General features: G+C 40.7%; 1 protein-coding gene and 1 long non-coding RNA gene across 4 annotated transcripts in view; one reads left to right on the top strand and one right to left on the bottom strand.

The window, feature by feature from the left end:
* LOC124264491 overlaps positions 1-24,793 on the bottom strand; it is a 239,662-nt gene that overhangs the window by 111,273 nt on the left and 103,596 nt on the right. The window contains exons 1-2 of one of the 3 annotated variants that reach the window (XM_046699232.1): positions 4,600-4,689; positions 133-1,246 (exon numbers count right to left, since the gene is read on the bottom strand). The exons of the other annotated variants lie outside the window; for them this stretch is intronic. Of the exons in view, the coding sequence (XP_046555188.1) occupies positions 133-556 (424 nt within the window). The 5' untranslated portion in view covers positions 557-1,246; positions 4,600-4,689. Of the gene's footprint in view, positions 1-132; positions 1,247-4,599; positions 4,690-24,793 lie in introns of those variants that run through there. 3 annotated transcript variants of the gene reach the window in all.
* Positions 1-24,793, top strand: part of LOC124264499 — a 125,623-nt gene that overhangs the window by 30,098 nt on the left and 70,732 nt on the right. Inside the window, exon 2 of the long non-coding RNA XR_006895152.1 lies at positions 1,111-1,116. This is a non-coding gene — a long non-coding RNA (uncharacterized LOC124264499). The remainder of the gene's footprint in view (positions 1-1,110; positions 1,117-24,793) is intronic.

Here is a 24,793-nt window from a genome sequence, read left to right as displayed (position 1 = left end):
TTACGATACTAGAACAGCTAATGTCTTGTTTCCGAACACCATTAACAATTCAATAACGCGAAAACTCTACACATTACACATGTTTATGGCCTGTTTAATTTGTTTTCAAAAGCAACACAAAGTACAACTTACCTGCAGTAGCACGTGTGGTTGATGGATCAGCTGGGAAATGGTAGCCTCCATTAAATATGTCGATGTAAAACCCATATACAGCGAATCTGTTGGTGGAGCGGACCAAGTAACTGCCGTATAAACAAGTTGTTCCCACTTTGTAGTCACTGCCAGGGATGTCCTCCCAGTCCACTGTAGCATTGGTCATGTCAAAACTAATTACTTCAATATCCATCACGTGTTGTTTAGTCAGTATAGATAGACACCATGCATAATCAACCTGTGCATTGTTGATGAAATACTTATCTGGAGTTACAGCAACAAACGCATCTTTTCTACACAAGGTTGCAATGGCAGGTCTTGTGGTATTAAAATGCAGTGTCTCGTTAAACAGGAGGGTTTGACGATACACACGGTTGTCACCAAGAGAGAAATGTAGATCCATTGTTCAACATAATTTCAGTTAGGCTCTGGTTACTAACAACTTGCTGGTATGAAAGTTTCCTGAAATATGGAGCGTCATGTGTAGATACAACAAATTCTGTCCCGTGATGTTGTACTGGTAATAGTTGTGCAAAGGCTGTGACATCACCTCCATTCATTCCCCCACTGAATACAGCTACAGCACGTGTTGTGTTGACGACAGTTCCAGTCAGGTCATAGGCGCTCTTCAATGTGAAGGTCTGATACTCATCTAGACTCACGTGAATCGTGTCTCCGTCGTAGTATGTCATGTTGTCGTAGGTGACGTTCCCCTCCAGCATCAGCGTTATGTCCACGTCCGTCTTCTGGTTGTAGTTAGCAATCACTAACACCACGTGGCCAATGGAAACCAGACAGGTGGACACTACATACCTGGAACCGAGGGCCGAGATCGGGAGGGGAGAAAAGATGAAATTTCCACTGTATCCGTAAATGTTCATGTCCTTACCAAAGGCGTGGATAACCACAGCCTTGTTTTCCACACCCTCTGTCACTATCACAGAAATACTTAAAAAGGTAGGAGTAGCGTTGTATGGTGCTACAGTCCTTGTGACGTTATATCCCAGCTGTGGATGATCAATCAGGAAGAATCCCCCGCTTTTCCCTGCTACTCCTCTAACTTTAAGAATGTTTGCAAGCAGGTAGCTCACACCTGTAAGAAATAAAGATGGTTTGTTAAGTTTTGATAAGAACATCGTCAATCCTCACGATTGACGGGTTCAACGTATCACTCGAGAAAGGTTCATGTTTAGTTGAGTTATACATAACACAAACTAGCTATTTGCTGATATGATAGCCATCTGTAGTAATGAAACTGATTGCCAAACGGCGATAACCATTCTGCCATGATTTCTTTTGCATATAACACATACACAACGATCCAGATGACATTGACAAAAAGAACAATGCCGTGAGTACCTTTAAAGTCAATGTTATCTAACTCAGTGCCGAAATCATGGCAGCCTCAAAAAAGCGATCTGACTATGAAACAAAACATCATCGCAGAGTTTTGTAATCCTCTGTAAGTCGCAGTGCCATTGTAGCTGAACGTCATTTAGAACATAGTAAATGGCATTCATTTAGAGGACGACGTGGTATTTTGGTGATGCAGTTGTCATATAGCGATCAGTGTTCAAATGTGGTAACACGTGCCGTATCAAAATTGTATGAACACGTCATTATGAAAACATGCTCACTTGCATGTTTGCTGTTATTGATGGTGCCTACTAGCTCTTAAGCCGTGTGGATCATGAACAAGTATGTAATCAATCTGTACACAATGAGAACTTTAAGAAACAATGACTCGATGTTGTGTGTCTCTTGAGACATTCCTTTTCTTAAAGACTGAATCTGAGCATGTCGGTTCGAACCCCGGATGGGACTGGCAAAAGTACTAGAATCTGTACTTTACTAAGAACGTGTAATCTCACATATAACATGTGTTATCTACTTTACGTATTTCAAATGAAATAGATTCTTGAGCTGTATAGAATATGCAGTTTGTTACTATTCCCGTATATGTTCTCTTTCTTTTTGATTGGTTTACCTGGTTTCGGACGAATTATACCAAGTCAGTTTTGCTGTAGAAGAATTTGGCTTCTTGTTGATTAATTGCCTGATGTTATATGGACAGGAAAGTGATTGGTGCCGAACGGATCCTCGTGTACTTATGTGTGCACTGGGCGAGGTCGATAACAGTCATGGTTTGGTGCTAACTATCGTTGTTATTTAGAAGTTTAAGGTTATTTTGTTCGATCCAGCTTTAATTGGTTTATTTTTCCAATAGTATATGTTAACGACATATATTGTTTTATTTTGGTTTGTTACTTGGATACCACTGGTTTCTAGGTAAGGAGTAATTACGTTTATCTCTTTGAGGTTGATGTAATCGCTAACACGATAAAGCTTGCTAGACCAGGGCAAAGTTCGAATACCTGTTAGAGGTACTTAGAATACGTTTTTGTATTTATTTGTAGTTTTGTTCTTATTTTAGGATTTGGTTGAATTGGTTAGAATAGTGCAATTGAGAGTGATGTTAGGGTTGAAAATGTGTGCCACCCTGTTGAATGAATACGAATCCTGTGCGTATAAGGTATGACTTATAATAATAGTTAGAGTGGTGCTAACCAGTTTGGTATATATTCGTTGACCTGCTTTGGGATACTGACCAGGTTCTGTTTATGACCTGTAAGCCGAGCTGAAGGCAGACACAACAAGGACCATCTTTTAGGTATGACAGGCCCAGGGCCCACTTGCACACAACAATCTCAGCGCTACAATTATTGTAACTCCTTAAGATCGCGATCTTAGGCTTCGGCTACAATCGCCGTCCACTTGCACAAAGCAATTGCACAAGTTACTGTAAATCGAGTGAAACTTACAATTGGACCAGACCAATTGTAAGGAGCTAAGATCATTGTAGTCTGTGACGAAATGGCGTTCAAGTTAGTGTCTGTTTCGCGTAAATAATCAGCTTTACGTTGCTTTTATATTGCATAAAACTGTATGATTCGCCTCGACACTTCAACAATACGGAGAATGCACCACCGAGTTAAAGTCAGAAACATCGTTATTTGCGGTAGTGAACCACATAACTATCGAGTCGAAATCATTAAGTACTATTCCCACCCGTTTCAGTGTTGGAAGAAGTATGAAACAGCATACCTTTTTGATAATCAAGGAAAGGATAGTACCGAAGGTGTCTGCATGCGAATAGCAATGGCCGTGACATTTTCAATAACTCAAGGGGAGCTAATCTTAGGTTTTACGCAAGATGGGAGTAGTTTCCCTTGGCATATTTTGCCGTTGCCGTAGGGTCTGCCGTGCCCAATGTATTTAATGCTGTGACATCGCAGAACTCAACATATGTTTTTCGGTCACATTCAGGGGCGTAGCTTCCATTATGAAAAAAAGCCGGGGCTTACACATGATCGTTGCTAAAAAGGTCTAGAAAGCCCTCTAAACTATCTAAATGTAACGTTTTGCAACCTATCGGGCTTTCAAGAAAACACTGGCTTGTTACGTGCCTGACATTCGAGTCATTGATTGTGTCTTAGTTTATAATTTAAATAATCTACAATTCGGTAACGTGCAAAAACAAGTTACTTTCTCATTCTTAAACCTAAAGTTAAGTCGGACGCGTGACGAGGGTTTTTAATCTATGCATTATGCATTTTAAATATATTACAAGTATTCATCAAACAGGAAAATACACTTGCTGAGGCATTTGAAATTTGTGTGAAAAGGAATTTCACAATAAGAAAAAATAATTATCAACGAAATAGGGTTAAATAATTAACATATTGTGAATAAGTATTTAACAACACATACTACATTTAGTCCATAAATCAAGACACTTAGAATGTAGAAAAATATATGTTATCTTCCACGTAATCGTTTCCTTTAAAGATTTGTGGGATGTGTTTTCAAGAAAGGTGCGATTGGGGGAGGTATGTGTTGTGTGAAGTAATCAGTTCCACTTTGCATTTGCGCACTTGCGGACAAGTGTAGACAGGAGTCGAGTTTAAGAAATTCGTACCTCAACTGTTGAAGAGTTCGATCTTAGTGAAAAGATCGCGATCTTAAATCCATGCCGTCTTACAATCGCTCTAAGATCGGCTTTGTGCAAGTGGATTAGGGCAATTGTATGGTGATTGTAAGTTGATTGTAGGGACCTTAGATTGATTGTAACTAGGATTGATCTGTGCAAGTGGGCCCTGATGATCAAAGCACAGGACTTTCGCTCACCTATGTGACGCTTTACACTTATTCTTAGAGAACCGTAGACAGACGTGTACAAACAGCCGAGAAGGTTGGCGACAAAACGATACAACTGAATACAAATACGAACTTTGACAGGCATAACCATATTGCTATTCCTTTTGTAGTATATACTTGCATCACGCACCACGCTGACAGGCCATGTTATAACTGAAAAATACTGCTCAAGGCGGTGTTAAACCTAACTCACTTACTCACACAAAGAAGATACGGGTATACTCATACCTTCGTCGTTTTTTTGTTCATCAGTCACAGGGTTGTTTGATGCGGATGTGGAAAATGTTGATACATCTTCAGATGTTGAGTCCGGGAATTGTGTCAGAAAATATTTTGCGTCTTTAGATGCTCTATTCATATTTATTAGTCCCAGGTCCTCCCGAAAACAAACTAAATTTAGCTGTTATCGTCGTATAGTCTTTTAGTACTTTCAACAATACTCTGTATCTGATAGCTTGCGATGCATGCCATATTTGAATCGTGACCGAAACATATGGTATGACCAGAAATTATTGAGAATTTTAGGAATATGTTTAATTGGATTTTTAGTATAAACAACCTTGACCAGCTATCAAGTGCTTAGTTTCATTCAAGAGAGACAACTCCGTTAACCCTTTTAATTAGTTTGTGAAGAGCTATCCCCATTTGTTTACTTGCTAGCAGACGACATTTTCAGTGATCCTCAGTATGGATGATTTAGAGAAGAGGAAGATGATTTTAGAGTATTATAACAAGGACATCAGATCAACTAAAGTGATTTCAAGTAGAACAGGCATCCCTTTGTCCACTGTTTATCGTCTTTGGAAAATATTGCAAATGGATATGGCATTGAGCACCAGGGAGGCGAAGGAAGGCCCAGAAAATTGACTGCCGGTGACAGGAGGCGGCTTGGTATTCTTGTTTTTAAAAACAAACGAAGGCGTTTAGAAAATGTAAGGCTGGATATGATTGATAGAGGATGTGTGGCTGTCTGTAAGGAGACAATTAGAACTGAGTTGCATGCAATGGGTTGGTAGAAAAGTCGAGGAATTCCAACACCGATCATGAAACCTGAACAAAAAGAGCGAAGGTTGAACTGGTGCTTACAGCATAGAAATTTTAACTGGGACAATGTGATTTTCTCAGATGAAAGTTCTGTGTTGATTTTTCCGAATACACTGAAATTCTGGACCAAACAAACTGAAAACCTTTGTATCAGCGCCCAAAGAACAATCCGAAATTTAACGTGTTGGGTGGCATATCTGTGTTAGGGGCAAGGGAATATGAACAGTGAGCGGTACACAGATATTCTCGAGGGACATTTAACTTCCATCTGCTCACGTGTTCTATGGAAATGTTTGGATATTCCAGCAGGACAATGACGCAAAACATCGTTCAAAGCATTCACAGGCCAGGTTTCGGACCCTAAATATGACATTATTAGATTGGCCAAGGTATAGCCCTGACCTAAATCTAATAGAAAATGTTTGGGGACTTATGAAGGAAAGTGTCACTAGGAAAAATCTGACAAATATTGTTGAAATGGAAGAAGAGGTGGTCCGATATTGGGACAGCATGGACCACGACTTTCTAACTTCTTCGATCAGTAGTATGCCCAGCCGCATTGAAGCCTGCATTGCTGCCCATGGTGACTTGACAAAATACTAACTGTTCACCTGTCTTTGAATCTGGAGTTATGTTCTGCTAATATTCACATTTAATACGTGAGTAATGAGTGAAAAACATAAAAAATTGCAATGATCAATAATTTCTGGTTGTACTGTACATTATGCCTGAAACTTCAGAAACTGCTTTAGAATTAAACTGAACAAAACCCATTTTATATTTATAATAACTATATGACGTCAAAAACACAGAATAACCCCCCTCGATATTCTCTGAAAAGGATTCCACTGGGCATAAAAGATAAAATAGCGGTCACTAGTTTTGTATAGAAAGGTCTTATTGCACATGAAAATGAGCCCAGATTTTACTAGTGGAAAGAGTAAGCCGCTGTGCTGGTTTCGCCAATCCAGACTTTGTTAGAACATTGTTCTGGTTACAATGATAACTGACTGTCAGACAGGCATCAACCACAACCTGTTGTAACATTCAACTTTTCTCCTTCTCCTTTTCAAAATCTCAAGAAATTGCGAAATGTGCTATCATTGTGTAGACAAATTAAGTAGAGCGTCTTAACAAATGATTCGAAACGCACTAAGTGATCGACAGTACTTTTGTTTTTACGGAAACCACATTGTATATCCGTTATAAGGTTATTCGTTTCCAAGTACCAAACAAGTCCATTATTTATCATGCGATTCATGGTCTTGCAAACACAGCTAGTTAGGGAGATCGGTCGATAATTCGAAGGATTAGTATGATCACGTTCAGGTTTCGGGATGGGTACAATAATAGCATTGCGCCATGAAGAAGGAAAGTTTCCAGACGTCCAAATATCATAACAAATGTTTAAGAGGGTTTCTTAAGATGATTCCGGTAAGTGCTTCAGGAGCTGATAATGTATGTTATCAGCCTCTGTAGCAGTATCATGAGCTGGGTCAAGAGCTGTATGAAGCTCATGAATAGAAAATAATTCATTATAATCTTCCCCGTTATCTGAATTGTAATTAATAGTTTTCTTTTCCTGTTGTGTTTTATATTTTTGGAATTGCGGTACATAATTCGACGAGGAAGATGTTTGGCCAAAGTTATTCCAAGTTGATTTGTTATGTCAGATTTACCAGTTAATAATTCGTCTCCGTCTTTCAGATGCTTAATGCTAGATTTAGAGCCCTTACCATTTATATTCTGGATCATGTTCCATACCTTTGATATCGGTGTTCGTGAATTTATGTTTGACACATAATTGAGATATACAAAGAACATAATGTGAACACAACATGTAAAGTGAGTCAAACGGCAACAGCCTGGAGATTAGTATAAAGTAAAACAGGGCTATGGATAACATCTGTTTGATAAGGATCGAAGATCCTCCAGTAGCCCTAGCACCAGGGGGGTGAAAAATAATGATAGGCATTGAAACGACGTAGTTCAAAATTTCCCGTCTGTTTTAGATATGTCCCCTGCAGACAGATTGCTGACCGAATTAAATCTTGGACTAAGAGCTGCAATTCATTGAAATTAATCCTTAGTCCTCTGCAATTCCACTGTATGATATTATTCTGATATCTTTTGGGTGGATTTATTGGGGATCTAACTTTTTTGTGGGCGACAAGCTGTGTGCCCTAGAACGGACGTTTTCCATGTCTTCAAGTGATCCATATCTGTTGAACAATCTAATTTTATTTTCTGACCCTTTTGGGACTCTGTCACTTATCTTTTTCGAGGAATCTGGCTTTTTTACTTTTGGTTTTATTGAGTTGCGACCTTGTTGATGACTGAGAAGATAGTTCACCATCAGGGGATGTCTCCGATTGAATTCGAGATGTACCAGGAAGTGATTCTGCTGATTGTGTAGATATTGCAGGTGAGAAAGGCTGAGTCAAGTTTGAAATACACAATGCCATTTTAGAAAGTGGTGAAATGTAACATGTTATATTTGGGATTACACTTTCTCAGTAAAGTACAGATTCTAGTACTTTTTGGGTTTAGTCCCATCCGGGATTCGAACCCGCACCCTCAGAGTCAGGCACCTAATTGGAAGCACACAAAGTCAGAGGCCTAGACCACTCAGCCACCGCGGCTTCCCAAAAAGTGAGGGCCGTGCCAATTAATACTTATTAGAGGGGTACACAAAGTCCGCAGTCTAGACTACCAGTTGCCCGACTTCCATTATTGAGGAAGCCGCGGTGGCTTTGTGTGCTGGCGATTATGTGTCTGACTCTGAGGATGCGGGTTCGAATCCCGGATGGGACTCAAGCCAAAAAGTACTAGAATCTGTACTTAACTGAGAAAGTTAACTGAAACAACTGAAGGTAGAGCACCATACTAGAGAAAGATGGGTGCTGCCCTGCACAGTTGGTACACTTTTTTACATTACGTAATGTCACAATCTTCTGTTGTTTGTGTCTTTTCACCACAGTGAGCACACACAAAAGACAGTGTGCAAATATTTTCACCATGGCCGAACCTTCGGAATGTACGTGTCCACACTGATATTACAGTACCTTAAGTGATTTTGGAGCAGTAGGTGAAGAGAAGTAAAACAGACAGGTATTAGTTTTAATGGTTGTGTTGTTTTCACGGGCTGGGAAACGTTTGACCTAGAGTACACTCTGATCTCTCATCTCAGAAACGATATCAAGTTCAGACATGTCTGCAAGAAAGCGATCGCGGTCTCGTAAGATTCCCTTGCTTATGTTCAGTGTTTTATGGGCCGTGATGGTAACCGGAATGCCAACAAAAGTATCGGTGTTCAGTAAGTTGAATGATTGTTGTCTTTTTGCTGCACTCAATTAATAGCGCACCAGAACGCAATCTTTTAATGCTCTTTACATCGCCGGCAATGCCTTGGATACCCTTAGACACAGCAAAAGGGTTTAACTTCAATGGTGTGTCATCTTTTGTTTCAATGACAACAAAACGTGCCAGTAATCAATTTGTTTGGGCAGTCAGGTCGTTCTCCGCAGGATCATTTTTTTTAAGAGGACGTTTGCTTTTTTTGTAAGGGTTTCATAAGCCATGGTAAGTGTTTTAGACTCCCACCACGGAGTATCCCAAGGACAATGCTAAAAAACAAGCGGGTCTCCGACTTGCAGCACCAATGATACTCGGATAATATACTCACGTGGAAAAAACTTCAAAAAATAATTTTTCAACCAGATTGGCCCATAAGACTCTAGCTAAATTACAAAATTGAAGTGACTCATTTGGAATTCAAATATATAACCATGCAGCCAAGACATATGGTATATTTTCAACAGTTTCTTAAATTTGTGCATCAAAATATACACACACAGGCTTGGCATGACCAGCCGACTGGTTGAACCGGGCCCATTCAACCACCCGTCTTGGTGAAGTAAGGGGCGAAGTGGTGTGTTGGGCAAAGGAACACTGTTCCTAAAACCAGTGCCCTCAACCACCAGACTCCCGTCATCCACCTACACAGGAGCGCAACCCACGGCAAACAGGTTGGTGAACCAAATATGCCCCCGGGTCCAAAGGTAGCTTGAAAAGCTCTTAGCGTTACCCAGCACACACCACGAGGAGGTGGCTCTTCACGGGTGCCTCAACCACCAAGAGTACATCAAATATCAGTTCAAACCAACTGGAAAGTAGTATTCAGGAGAGTTATACCCGGGACCGTATGCAAAACAAGTGGGACACCCAGGTAGGGAGAAATATAGTTCATGAATTGAAACCAACAGTCGGTTATACCTACTTGGGTTGGTCATTTCACGACGATATTGTATTGGTCACAGTCAGTTTACTCATGACTATCTACTTGAAACAGATGGAGATGGACCTCCGAAAGGTATCTCTTGCGATGACGCATTCAACGTCGAGCATATTCTGCTTGACTGTGTTGTGGACTTTTCAAATGCAAGGTGCTCACATTATGAAGCAATAAATCGTAAGCGGGCATCTCATTATGAAATACTTAAGGGAAATTGGTCGACATCATAAATTGTAACTATGTAATACATATGACAAATTGCTTGTTTCTCAAACTGAGTTTGAATCAGTCGCGGTGTCATATTGTTAATTGTTTTATCGGCATTCTAGAAGTTGGTGAGTCGAATATAGTATCCAAAACAGGGATATCTCTTTCTCATTTTCCCTTTTCAGTGTCTCTATGAGAAACAGGATATCTCGTATGGTTTCAGGTCTACTAGTGGAATACTTAGATGCCAGTGACTTCAATGCGCTGAGCGAGTCAGAGAAAATGACTACTCGTATTTCCCGAAGGCCTTGGCTGTACCTTAGTGCATGATGTATGGCTTCTAGTTCCGCTGTGTATACCGACTGTCCGTTAGGCACCCGGACTGAGACTGTCTCTGTTTTTGAGGCTGTGTATGTTTGGATACCCTAGGCTGTTCTATTTCTCACTGGATCCTTAGATCCGTCAGTATAAATATGAGCCGAGTCCTCATAGAGGGTGTCTATTCTACTTAGCGCAATGCTTCGTAGCAACATGGGGTTTTCACCTTTGGGCACTTCATTGGTGAGAGTGGTGTCGATATTAGGGGCTTTGAGTGCCCATGGGGAGGGTGTGGGCGCATCATTATCTATGCCGTACAGACGAAGCTCTGTGACAATGGTGCGTTTCATAGAGGTGGCGCTACTCCTGGTGGCCCTTGGAAGAGTTTATGGTATGTTATTTTTGACGAATCCGTTCGCTTTTATTATATGTTTCCAAATTTGCAATCCAGTCGGGCAAGCTATGACTGAAAGTTACTGGAACAGAATATAATTCACTAGGTGGAAACTAAGCAAAAGATTACACAAAGTATAGCTGCTATTACGATGAACAATTTTATCGGGCCATAATCTTGCATGATGTAAAAGTGTATCATAACTTAAGAAATCGGAAAGAGTGATATATTTACATGACTCCATGGAAATTCACTGGCCACTCGGGCCAGTGACTGTGGAGATTAACTGACCCGGCTGGATTCTTACTAGCTAAGGGCTTGCCGGCCACTTCCACTTCGCACACTGGATGTGTGTTGGTTTACAGAGAAGTCCGGAGCACCATTCGGTGTTGTTTGCATTCAATTCAATTTGTAGTGCGTACAGTCAAGTAGGACATGTTCGACTGTATTTGACCCGTGAAGGTTCGGGTTAGAATGAACCTTCAGTAACTTCAGATCACTGGATTGTCTGGTCCATACTCGATTATTTACAGACCGCCGCCATAAAGCTGGAATATTGCTGAGTGCGGAGTAAAACTAAACTCACTCGAATGTATTTATTTGGTTGTACAACAGAACAAAACAGAATAGAACGGAACAGAACAGATTTGTATTCTCGTTAATCACGTACAGTGACATAGAGCATATACATATGCTGCAGCTACTTTGGGCGTGAAGTAAACCATGACTCGCTGTACGGTTTGCGTGCGGTTTATTCAGGATAGTCATAGAGATCAGCATGAGATGTGCTCCGTAAAGTCACAGAGGTAGTCGTAGACGTCTTCATAAGATGAGCCAGGAAAGCTCTGAATAAGGGTGTGTAGGTCCTGCGTGCACCTATTCGATTTTAATGTGTGTAAACGACCAAAGAATTTCGTTTGCTTTTGAAATTTGATATTTTTAGTAATAATATAGGGGGTAGTGGGGGCACATTTGAAGGCTACTTCAGTGTTATTGTTCTTCTTTTAACGAGAAACCTCAGTTGGGACTGACTTCAGTGGAACAGCGTATAGATAAAAGCGTCAAAAGCCTTTCCACATGCAGAAGAAATCTCTGCTCAAAGCAGACTCGTTGTACAATTCTTACTATATTACTATATATGGGTATGTATTTTTTTCAGCAGTCAGCTTTGTTGATGATTTTTTGCACACAATTCATCATCTTTTGGTACAAGTTATCCAACATTTAGGTACGGATCTACTCAAAACGTTTGGGTTCATACATGTATAGACATGTGACGTTGAAAGGGCAACATCGAGCACTGAGACCAATGAGCTCTCTGATTACATAGTCCGGACGGCAGTGTCTTCCTCTGACAGTGTGTTCAGCGTACGCCATACTGTACTCAACATCTTGCAATAGTGTCAGGCAATAGTAGGGTTCACGCAAAACTCTTTAACAGAGTTTCATTTCATTTGACTTCTGTGTGTTGTTTAATTTCATACACTGACTGCAGCATAGGCACACGTCACTATAACATAGCATGTCGGTGCTTGTTATTCATAGCCTGACAAACATATACGAAAAAAACTAGTAGGTTTAAAGCCAATTTAGAGTTTGAACGTCTGACAACACAACCGATACATTTACCCGATACAATTTCTAGAGAACCGTAGGTAAATGGTGCAGAAATGTTCAAGAAAACCGGAATTGCTTTGAAAGAGTACGGATTCGCCAAAATATAACATACCGTCAACTCTTCCAAGGGCCACCAGGAGTAGCACCACCTCTATGAAACGCCCCATTGTCACAGAGCTTCGTCTGTACTGCATAGGGCAGCGACGACGCTCCGCCTGACAGGGTGTGGACGCATCATCAGGTATAAATACATTACAACTGAATCTGTGGGATTTGATTGGCTAACCAAGCAGCCCTAGGCTTTTTGCGAATTAGCCGAAAAGGCCATAATGCCACACACACCACTGTATACTGTTTCCTGGTTGATATCGTTGTTGCCTTATTGAGCTGAACGGTGTGACTCTAGTTTGGGTTTGTTAACAATTGGGCAGGCATTTTGTGAAGGTGTTATTCCTATTTGTAGGAACCGACTTCAATGCATTTTACCTTTATCGAGGTAATGACGTATGTATTCTATTCAAAGATAAACAAACATACATCACGTGGGCTCAAGCAACTGAAGGCCAAGTATGGATGTCGAAATGAACCTATATGAATAACATATGATTCCTTTGTCGGTATACACTGTGTCATTGGTTTTCCTGACAAGTTTTAGACGTTTACCACTTTGGTGAGAGCACGTTTGCCAGGTACAATGCATGTATAAATGGTATTGTACAGTCACGTTGTGTATCAGTGTAACGTGTCCTCTGTAGAATGTAGATACTATTAAACTCTTCCAGTAAACAGTTGAACTGAGACCAATAGGCATATATGAAACACGTGATCAGTAAGTTTCCTCTACTTTACATGGCAGCATACTTTGGTATTATTTAATCGTTCCTCATAGTGTGAATCACAGTCCTAATCTGACCCTGGCTCGTTCCACAAAACGACCTTTACTCGACGATTGCTGCAAGTCTGTATTGGTTGGTTGGTTGGCTGGTTGGATGGCTGGCTGGTTGTTTATAGCCGCACTCGAAAATACTCCAGTTGTATGGCGACGGTCTGTAGTGAGTGAGTGAGTGAGTTAAAATTTATCGTCACATCGGCAATATTTCAGCCATATCGTGACGAGAACAATTAATTGGTACACATAGTAAGTAATAGTTAATTATAAAAGCCTGCCTACGAAGGAAGTAAAATAACTAGATTATCACAAAGAATAATTTAAAAACTAGTAATTTTATCTAAAACAGTTTAACTATAGTTGACAATACAATATAAAACCGGGTTATAGATTGCTAACAACTGAAGGTAGATCACCATACTAGGGACCATGGGGACTTACAGTACTTTTGCTTCCTGCATGGTCCCTAGCTGGATTTACACCATCCCTCAGCTATTAGTAACTTTAGATATTCAAGCCACAAATTAAAAGAACATATATTCTACGATTAAAAATAACAGTAGATTTAAATTTACTTTGAATGCTTTGGGACTTACGTACCCTCTCAGGAGGACAATAATTTTACAGTACTTCAACCCCCTTTGAGGGCACAGCCACTAACAATCTCAGTTATTAATCTAAACTACCAACAATAAAATATTTAACTATTTACAGATCAGTAAGCAAATCTAATTCTTTTAAAAATTCAACTATTAAATGATAATTAACATTATAAAAAAGATCCTTCAAAGTTTTGACATTGAAATAGATATCCCTTGTGATGGAATATTCAACACAGTCAAGCAGGACATGCTTGACCGTGATTCTTTCATCACAAGGGATACAAAACGGAGGATCCTCACCTTTCAATAGGTACTCATGAGTATATCTTGTGTGGCCAATACGACATCGTCGTATGATGACCTCTTCAAATCTGGACTGACAACCCAAGTAGGTGTAACCGATAGTTGGTTTGATTGCATGTAATTTATTGATACCTACTTGGGCATCCCACTTCTTTTGCATCAGATCGCGGATGTATGTTCTAATGCTGGCTTTATAATCAGAGTATGGGATCAGAAGTGGTGTCACTGATTTGTTGAGTGCTGCCTTGGCAGCAAGATCGGCTATGTGTTCCCAGAAATGCCAACGTGGCTGGGTAACCACCAAAAAGACGATGTCGCATTGGCCAGTAGCAAGATCATTATACAATTCAATTATGTCAATTAAAAGTGAATGTTTGCAAGATAGATTTTTAATAGCCTGAAGGCAAGATAGAGAGTCAGAAAAGATTATATATTGTTTATGTTTAGGATGCCTTTGAATATATTCGAGAGCTGTTAAGATGGCGTTTGCTTCTGCTGTATATAGAGCTGTTATCTGGTAATCTAGAAGAGATTGTTCTGGATCCAATGACAGTGGCACATGCCACTGCGCCACCGTCCTTGTACCCATCTGTAAATAAGGATTTATATGTATTATATGTACTTTTTAATTGATTATACTCTTGTTCATATTGTAATTCATTAGTTTCTGATTTTTTAAACTTTGTCAGAGTTAGGTCAACCTGTGGCTTAACCAACTGCCAAGGAGGAGAAGAAAGAAGACGGGAAGGAGCTATATATTCTAGCTCAATGCCAGCAGCAGAAAGGAAAGGTTTCACTCTTATACCAAGAGGCGGTACAAGAGGAGGCTTCTTGTTATACAGTTCTTCATATAGGGGATTAAAGACACAGTTATATGCAGGGTTTGACTCATTTGAATAAAGTTTTGTAATATACTGTAAAGTTAATTTTATACGGCGTTGTGTAAGAGATGGCTCATCAGCCTCGACGTAGAGGCTGTCAACAGGTGAAGTTCTAAAGGAACCAAGACATAGTCTTAGACCTTGGTGGTGGACAGAATCTAAAAGTTTTAGATTACTGTTGCAGGCTCCACCATACACGATGGAGCCATAATCAAGTTTGGAACGTACCAATGATCGATATAATTGTAGGAGGGTAGCTTGATCCCCTCCCCACTTAGAATTGAAAACGACTTTCAACAAGTCAAGTGCCTTCAAGCATTTAGTTTTTAGGGACTTGATATGGGGAAGAAAAGTTAGATGCGAGTCAAAAATTAAACCCAAGAACTTGGCTTCCTTAACGACTTTGATGGGAGAGCCATTTAGAGACAGTTCAGGGTCTTTATGTGGTTTATATTTTCTACAAAAATGGATACAATTAGTTTTGGATTTAGAAAATTTAAAGCCGTTTTCAAGACACCATTTATCTATTTTGTTTAAACACAACTGCAGTTGCCGTTCAATAGTATGCATACTTTTACCACGACAAGAAATATTAAAATCATCCACAAAAAAGTGACCCATCGATTGAATCACTTAAGACCTTTGATAAACTGTTGATCTTAACACTAAATAATGTGACAGACAAAATACTACCTTGAGGGACACCCTGATCCTGCTCATAATGGTCAGACAGGGTAGAACCCACGCGGACTTGACATTGCCTGTCAGTTAAAAACTCGGATATAAACTGAGGCAAACGGCCTCGTAAACCAATCATGTAAATCTTTTAAAATGCCGTGCTTCCATGTTGTGTCATAAGCTTTCTCTAAATCGAAAAATACTGACACTGCATGTTGCTTGTTAATAATGGCATTCTTTACGAATGACTCCAATCGAACTAAATGGTCAATGGTACTGCGATTTTGACGAAAACCACATTGAATATTTGTGATTAAATTATTTGATTCTAAGTACCACGTTAATCTGTTATTGACCATGCGTTCCATGGTTTTGCAAAAGCAGCTAGTCAAAGAAATGGGCTTATAATTAGAGGGATCCGTATGATCACGTCCAGGTTTAGGTATGGGTACAACAATGGCATCACGCCAGGAGGAAGGAAATTTGCGAGATGTCCAAATGTCATCAAAAATATTCAGTAGTGTCTCTAAACAGGATTCCGGTAAGTGTTTCAGGAGCTGATAATGAATGTTATCAGCTCCTGTTGCAGTATCGTGCGCTTGTTCAAGAGCAGTATGAAGCTCATGAATAGAAAAGATTCATTATAATCTTCCCCATTATCCGAATGAAAATTGATTTTGTTCTTTTCCTGCCGTTGTTGGTATTTTTGAAATTGAGGAACATAGTTAGAGGAGGAAGAATGTTTTTTGAAGTGTTTCACACAGTTTGTTTGCGATATCAGATGTATCTGTTAACAACTGATCTCCAGTTTTGAGATGATGTATGCTTGATTTGGTACCCTTCCCTTTAATTTTGTGGATCATGTTCCACACCTTTCACATCGGCGTACGGGAATTTATCTTTGAAACATACCTTTGCCAAGACTGGCGTTTATTTTGTTTAAAGGTACGCCGGGCTTTAGCATTTAATACTTTATATTTATTGAAGTTATGGACCATTGGATGGCGACGGAAATATTGTTCAGCCTTCTTCCGTGCCTTCCTAGCCTGTTTGCAATCAACAGTAAACCATGGCTTACTTCGGAATGCATTCATCAGCAATTCTGTGCAGCTCATCGGAGAAGCATTGTATAGAGTCAGGAGCATCAACAAAAACATCAGGTGTTAGATGTTTAGAACAAAGAGTTTTATAGTGAGCCCAGTCAGCTTTAGTGAAATTCCATCTTGTTGACGGAGGAACATCAGATGGTGTAACAGATTTCAAAACGGTAGGAAAATGATCACTACCTGAGAGGTCGTCATGGACAGACCACTCAAATTCACTTAGTAAATTAGAAGTAACAACTGATAGGTCCAGACAGGAATAAGTACCAGTTGCAGTGTGTAAATAAGTGGTAGATCCATCATTGAAAATGCATAAATCATTATTTAAAAAAAACTCCTCAAGCAATTTTCCTTTTGAATTTATGTCGTTACTACCCCAAAGTGGGTTATGGCCATTCAAATCTCCCATGATGACACATGGCTTTGGGAGCTGGTCATAAAGTGCCTGAAGATCGGACTGTTGAAGTGAAGATGTTGGTGGAATATACAAAGAACATAATGTAAAAGCTACACTTAACGTTATGCGCACTGCAACGGCCTGAAGAGGCGTATTAAGAGGAACAGGGCTATGAAGAATACCCTGCCTCACCATAACAGAAGATCCTCCGGTAGCCTTATTTCCTAGGGGGTGAAAAGCAATGGTATGAAGCATACTGCCTTAAGTCAAATTATCACTGGCTTTGAGAAACGTTTCCTGCAAACAAATTGCTGATGGTTTGAAATCTTGTATTAAAATTTGGAGATCATTAAAGTTGTTCCGAAGTCCTCTACAATTCCATTGTATTATATGGTCATGGCCACTCATGGAGGCTTAACTGGTGATCGAGAGTGTGGGGAATGTCCTCTACGCTGCAATGTCTGCGATGGAGTGACTTCCATATCGAGAGGTTCAAAGGTATTATGAAACTGCGAAGGGGTCAGTATGGGGGAAGATGCCTCAATATGTTTAAGGGACCGTGCCTCCTGTTTCCGCTGTTTTCTTTCTTTTGCACTCATTTTTCTGTTTATTTTCAGTTCAGGAAGACAGTCAGGGTCAGTGACTGGTCCAAAAGTAGTTGCTGTTTCTGGTGCAGTTTCAGTTTGCGAAGCTGATGAAATGGAAGTGTCAGTGTCTTTAGCATTGATTTGAAACAATGTTTTCTGATGGGTTGATACCCAGCTTATGGCTGTCTGACAACAACTGTCAACTTTAAGAGGCGGAGGAGGAGAAGAGGAGACTGCAGTAGAATATGTCTGTAAAGAAGAAGGATTGTCCGATGTATGTGCCACTAATTTCTTTGCGTCCGTGAAAGAAATATCATTGGTATATTTTACTTTCAGAATTTTTGTTTGCGTAAGAAAAAGAAGGACACGATTTAGAAGAGGACATGTGATTACCACTGCAGTTTGCACATTTGATTACATCAGTGCAGTCCGTGCTATCATGTTGTTTATTTACTACAGCGGGAGCAAACTTGCGTGTTGCGACAAGACTTTGCTCCATGTCCAAAACGTTGACAATTAAAACAACGGAGTCGATGAGGAATGTAAACATCCACACCGATGTTGAAATATCCAGCCTTGATAGATGAAGGGATTTTTGATAGGCCAAACGTAAACAGGTAAGTATTGGTGTTAAGAATCTTGTCACCATCCTTCCTGGTAAAACGTTTAACTGACGTTACACCTTGAGATGTCATTTCTACAGCAATTTCCCCTTCGGACATGTCTGAAAGGCACTTCGCGCGATCTCGGACAATGCCTCTACACGAATTCAAAGTTTTATGCACTGACACAACAATCTCCGTGTTCGCAAACTGATGTGCTTTCAGGAGATGTTCAGACTGTTGTCTCCTTGAACATTCCACAAGCAGGGAACCAGAGCGGAGACGAGTGACATTTTTCACTGTGCCACATATTCCTTCAATAGATTTGGAAACTACAAAAGGATTGATTTTTAGTGGACCACCATCAGCTCCTTCTACAACCAGAAATCGTGGCTAAGAATCAGTATTTGGATGAGACTTCTCATCAGAAGATAGTGAAACATCTGGATCAATATGCCGTCTTTTCGTTTTGGAGCGAGAACCAGTCAATTGTAAGGTAGCCATAATGTAAGAAAGATTATTCAACATCCCTGTGCCTCACCCGCCATCGAGTGTCAACAAGGACAGTGAGTGGAAGCCAACTACAAACACCAAGGCTGCAGGAATGCTATACTCCAGCAAAATGGACACAGATAGCTGATTTTGCCAAACAAGGTATAAGTCAGGCTGGTTCTGCCCTAGACAGATCCCTGAAGACAAACAGAACCCGGAGGTCAAAATTGCCAGATTGGCCCATGAGCCACCGCCTTCTGGCATAGGACTCTAGGCATTGTAATATATGAGTAATTCGTACATTGAAAATCGAAATGTGCAAGACCCAGTAACAAAAATGGGCATTAAATAATCACCATGCACAGGGCTTGGCGTGACCAGCCGATTGATAGAACCGGGCCAGTTCTACCACCCGTCTAGGTGAAGTAAGGGGCGAAGTGGTGTGTTGGGCAAGAGGAACACGGTTCCAGGCTCCCAGTGCCCTCAACCACCAGCCTCCCGTCCTCCAACGACACAGGGGCGCAACCCACGGCAAACGGGTTGGTGGACCAAATATCCCCCCGGGTCCACAACGGGGGGTTGAAGGGCGCTTAGCGTTACCCAGCACCCACCACGAGGAGGTGGCCCTTCATGGGTGCCCGCGACGGTCTGTAAGTAGTCGAGTCTGGACCAGACAATCCAGGGAATCGTCAAACATTCATGTGTACCTGAGGTTGACATACACCAATGTGATGATGTTAACACAAACCAGGTATATGTTAATATGACTACTATCTGAAGAAATTACATTAATTGTCGAAAGACGACAACCACTCCCCCATAATTCTTTTATGCATAAAATCATACACAAAAATCAAGATCCCAGAAAGTACATCGATAAAAGGAAGTAATGCGCGAGTACCTTTAAAATCAGCGTTATGTTACACAGTGCCAAAACCATGGCTGCCTCTAAAGAAACGTTCTGACAAACAACTACAACATCATGACTTCGACCCTATTCGTACATCAATCGTCAATCACCCTCAGTTAGTCATAGTGTCACTGTAACTGAAAGCCATTTTGAATATTGTAATTGCCATTAGTTTGGAGGGACTATGTCATATTAGCGATATAGTTAGCAATTAAATGACTGTCAGATACACATGTGTCACATGTGCCGACTGAAATTGTACGAAAACGTCATGATGGAAACATGATTACTTGCATGTTTGCTACTATGGATGGTGATTAACACGCTCTTAACCATGTCGATCATGAACAATGAAAACTATGGCAAAGGAAAAGGAATACTGTGTGGATACTACTGGTATTGGTATGACATGACCAACACCTGTTTCTATGTTAAAGTAACCTGTCAAAGTGTCCAGTTTGGACTGATTGATATGAGTAAAGGTTTGGACATTATTTTTCATAATATCAATATGTTACCAATGCTTCAATATATCAATATTGTGTACTAGAGGATTTCTCTTGCGTATTCTGCGAATCAAAATGACCCAAAACATGCTCTATGGCATTGAAATCAGGACACATGGTGTTACAATATAGAGTTGCTACCATTTAGCTCTTGACGAAAGATATTACTAGGTGCACGATGTAGCCTTCGATCAACCGTGGTCCATGATGACTGGACTGACCATGTGTTCGGAGGATGGTAATTGAAATGACCCTGTCTAAGATGTCTATTCAGATTTTGTCTGATCGTCAAAAGGTCACACGTTTACAGTCATGTGAGAGGCACCGCCTCACCATCAATGAACCCCCGCCAAACAGTACTTCCGTTATGCATATGTAGCTGTATTTCCCCGGTGCAAAACATGAGCTCGGCCATCCGTCATGTACAAAGAAATCAGCTGTCGTCCGACCCATCCCCATCACGTCAGATTCTAATGACGTCGACCTTGACACCAAACTAGTTGTGCTATTTAGTACTCTGGGGACACCAACGGACGCCTGGTAAATCGTCTGGCTATATAGCCGGCCATTTGTAGACGATGTTGGACAAACGACCATGTGGAAAATACCCTGTTTTAACACGCCATGGACGGACGAACTCGTGTGATTCTGAGAAGAGCTGTATCCTTATGAGGGATGTCACTCCTGGTCGACCTGAACGCTGACGTGCTCGACGTCATTAGTTTGCTGATGGTAACTGGCCAGTCGGCTGATATATACTAGGCACATAAAGAAACTGTGCATACAAAAATTTAAAATCTAAATTTATCAAACCTGTGTAGACACATAAGGATTTAAACTCAGAGATTAGTGACATGTATCCAACATGCATGCACGTGCCACGTTCCGTGACGTCAGTGGGTTCGACCTTGAGACGTGCAATACGTTGTTGCACGTGCATTCCGGGAAAGAGAAACAGAACAAATGAATGCCACACAATACTGTCACTTTGGAAAGCTCAACCTCTGCCCTTGCGATCGTTCAAAAAATTAAACGGCTATTGAAACGAGTAGCATGCCAAGGCTCACGTCTGCACAACGTCATGAGGCCATTGGGATGGTCCGTGGGGGAATGTCTCAACGACAAGCGGCTGTGGGCTACAGAGGTCAGATTCTTCGACCTGTGGCAATTCCTTTTCTGCAATGTCATGGCCCTGGGTTAACATTCCAACAGGACAATGCCCACCCTCATACGGCAAGGGTTGCTATGGATTTCTCGCAACACCACAACGTTGACTTACTGCCTTGGCCTGCAACTTCAGCGGATCTCTCCCCGATAGAAAATGTTTGGGACGAGATGGATCGACGTCTACGCCGTCTTCCTCATCCGCCAGATAACGTCCTTGACCTTGTAACAGAACTTGAGAGAATCTGGCGTGACAACCCACAAGCCTTCCTTGCACGTTTGATAGGCTCTATGCGTCGTCGATGCACTGCTGTTCTCAATGCCGATGGTGGACATAACCGTTATTGAGCTTGTGACATGGCCGTTTGACCCGTGTCCCGCTTGTGGACTCCATTAAAGTTTATATGTACCTTTGACATTGTTATCGTATTTATCAACTGGGATAATATTTTGACAATGCACAGTTTCTTTATGTGGCTAGTATAGTAGGCGGTGCTCGCATTTGAACGAACACGTGCATATTTAAAACCATTGCATGGTGCACAAAATATGGGTCAAAATACTCATATAAACAAACATAATTATGATATGAATATAAATTTCTGCATGGGTGTTAAAATCATGGGTGTTGCGATACCTTTCTCAATGTGTCTATCCCCAACTAGAATCATCTGGGAAAATCTCGGCTGCAGTAGTTGACAAGGCAGTTGTGCTAGGGCACTTACGAAAAGCATGTCCAGCTCTACCGGATTCCCTCATCACATTTGTAGTAAAACATTGTGTTTGTTCATTGACTGTCAACCACGCATAAGCCATGGTGGGTGTGTAAGGTTTTACGTAGCGTTCAGAAACATTGTAACAAAAGTACGCAGCGACACTACAAGTGGGTATCACACATTTTACCTACGTGGGGAATCAAACCAGGGTCTTGGCGCGACGAGCGAAGGTTTTAACCACAAGGTAAGTCTTTTCGTGTCGTTTATCGCTTAACACAGTATTTATAATTTGGGATTTTATTCCTCAAGTTCATCAAGCTAATGAAAACACCAGCAACATTACGTAACCATTTCACTGTGAACTGCGTTAACTCAAGGGGAGACAATTTGATGGATATGAACTTCTGGAATATGAAGAACACGACGTTATGTCGCCCGATGAGTGAGTGAATGAGTGAGTTTAGTTTTACGCCGCACTCAGCCATATTCCAGCTATATGGCGGCGGTCTGTAAATAATCGAGTCTGTATCAGACAACAACATGAGCATCAATCTGCGCAATTGGGTGAGTGAGTGAGTGAGTGAGTGAGTGAGTAAGAGTTAACGTCACATCGGCAATATTTCAGCCATATCGTGACGAGAACATTTTTGACATTGAAATGGAATATGTGTATATTATAAAAACCTGTCATCGAAGGACAGTAAAACAACTAGAATATCACAATTAAAATTAAAACTAGTGTGGAAAGTTAAAACTAATAGCACTTATAGGACAATACAACATAAATACCGGCTATAGATCGCCAACAACTGAAGGTAGATCAGCATACTAGGGACCATGGGGACTTACAGTACGTTTGCTACCTGCATGGACCCTAACTGGATTTACACCATCCCTTCAGCCGCTGGCGATTGTAAGAAAATTTAGCAGCTAATAGAAAAAAGATACTACGTTTAAAATATGGTGGAAAAAAGATACTACGTTTAAAATATGGTAAATTTAAATTTTACTTGGAAAGTTTGGGGACTTTCGTACCCTCTCAGGAGGACAATAATTGTACAGTACTTTAACCCCCTTTGAGGGTACAGCCACTAATAATCTAAGGTACTAATCTAAACTACCAGTAATAAAATATATATCTATTTACAAACTATTCATCAAATTTATGTAGTAATTCTATTTCTTTTAAAAATTCACTGATTAAATGATAATTAACGTTAAAAAGATCCTTCACTGTTTTGACATTAAAACATTTATCCCTTGTGATGGCAAAATCAATACAGTCAATCTGCGCAATTGGGAACCGATGACATGTGTCAACCAAGTCAGCTAGCCTGACCACCCGATCCCGTTAGTCGCCTCTTACGACAAGCATAAGTTACTGAAGATCAATATTCTAACCCGGACCTGCACGGGTTGTCGCCTGATGAAGGAGTAGGAATATACTAGGCGTCATTAATAAAGGATCAAATGACATATACCACATGTAAAGAAAGGTTTCTCAGAAACAGTAGAACTAAGAGTGTCATCATAATGTTTAATGTATTGACAAACGTGACAAATCGTGACATACAGACAAAAAGTTCAAATAGCACTAGCAAACATCACTTGTATAGGCTCTTTCATTTAGTTTCGTTCATTTGACTTCCTTGTGTTGTGTAAGCTGCCTCATCTTATGACATAAACTGACTACAAACGTGACACACTACAACACCGCATATAGGGACATCGTATTAAAGCAATAGTGTACCAGTGGAACAGCGGGAAATGCTGTAAGGGGAATCAAACCCAGATGTAAAGGTGAAGAGACAACAATATAACCACAAGGCTACCTCACCACAAATTTTGATAAAAGACGAAAATATAACATACCGTCAACACTTCCAAGGACCACATCCATGAATCGCTCCATTGTCTGAGAACCTCGTCTGTACCGCATAGTGCCGCGACGACGCTCCGTCTGACAGGGTGGTGCAGATAACCAGGTTCAATATACTGCAAGGGATTCTGTGGGATTTGGTTGGCTAACCAGGCAACCCTTTCGCTTATAAACCTAATAGTAGGCATCTCTTATACACTCCGTAAACAAAGGGATCAAGTGCACTAGTTTGACGAACACTACATGTTTATTTCATGGAGTGAAGAACACTGTTATATTGTTTCAACTGACACAATAAGTCGGCATGACATATGTGCAGACAGCTAGGATTGGGTCGCGTTAACCCCAAACTAGACTAACGTGTATTCTCTAAATATATGTATATTTGACGGAAACAAATTACATTTTAACTCAAGGAGCCCTAGTGAGATGGGAGATTCTGAACTGGATTAAATCCAGATTTGCTTCATTAAGAGCTTTAGCATTGTAGAGAGAGTAGGGAGGAAGGGCAAATGATGTGGTTCAGGGACTGTGAGACAGACTACTACTGGGATAGGACGGAGCTTTGCCGCCAGGCTGCGTAATTCTACTCTCCCCTCCGTTCGCGGTCACTTACTCTTGTCAGTGGCTCCCTTCACATGGTAACCCTTCCCTGCTCGTATTCCATGGGTACTGCTCACCTGAACAAGGAAGAGAGTAGTATTTCTGACGAGTTTAAATAGGGTGCAGTGAGATTGCTTTGTTTACGCTGCAACATAAACTGAACAACATACATGTACCTTCTTTACCGACAAGGATTTCATGCTTTCATGCTATGAAGTAGAGTTCATATGGATCCC

The sequence above is a fragment of the Haliotis rubra genome, unplaced genomic scaffold, assembly GCF_003918875.1.
Source record: "Haliotis rubra isolate DU_JTF1 unplaced genomic scaffold, ASM391887v1 Scf928, whole genome shotgun sequence".
Classification (NCBI taxonomy): Eukaryota; Metazoa; Mollusca; class Gastropoda; order Lepetellida; family Haliotidae; genus Haliotis; species Haliotis rubra.
The sequence above is the reverse complement of the archived record's forward strand: the minus strand, read 5'-3'. Positions and strand labels throughout refer to the sequence as shown.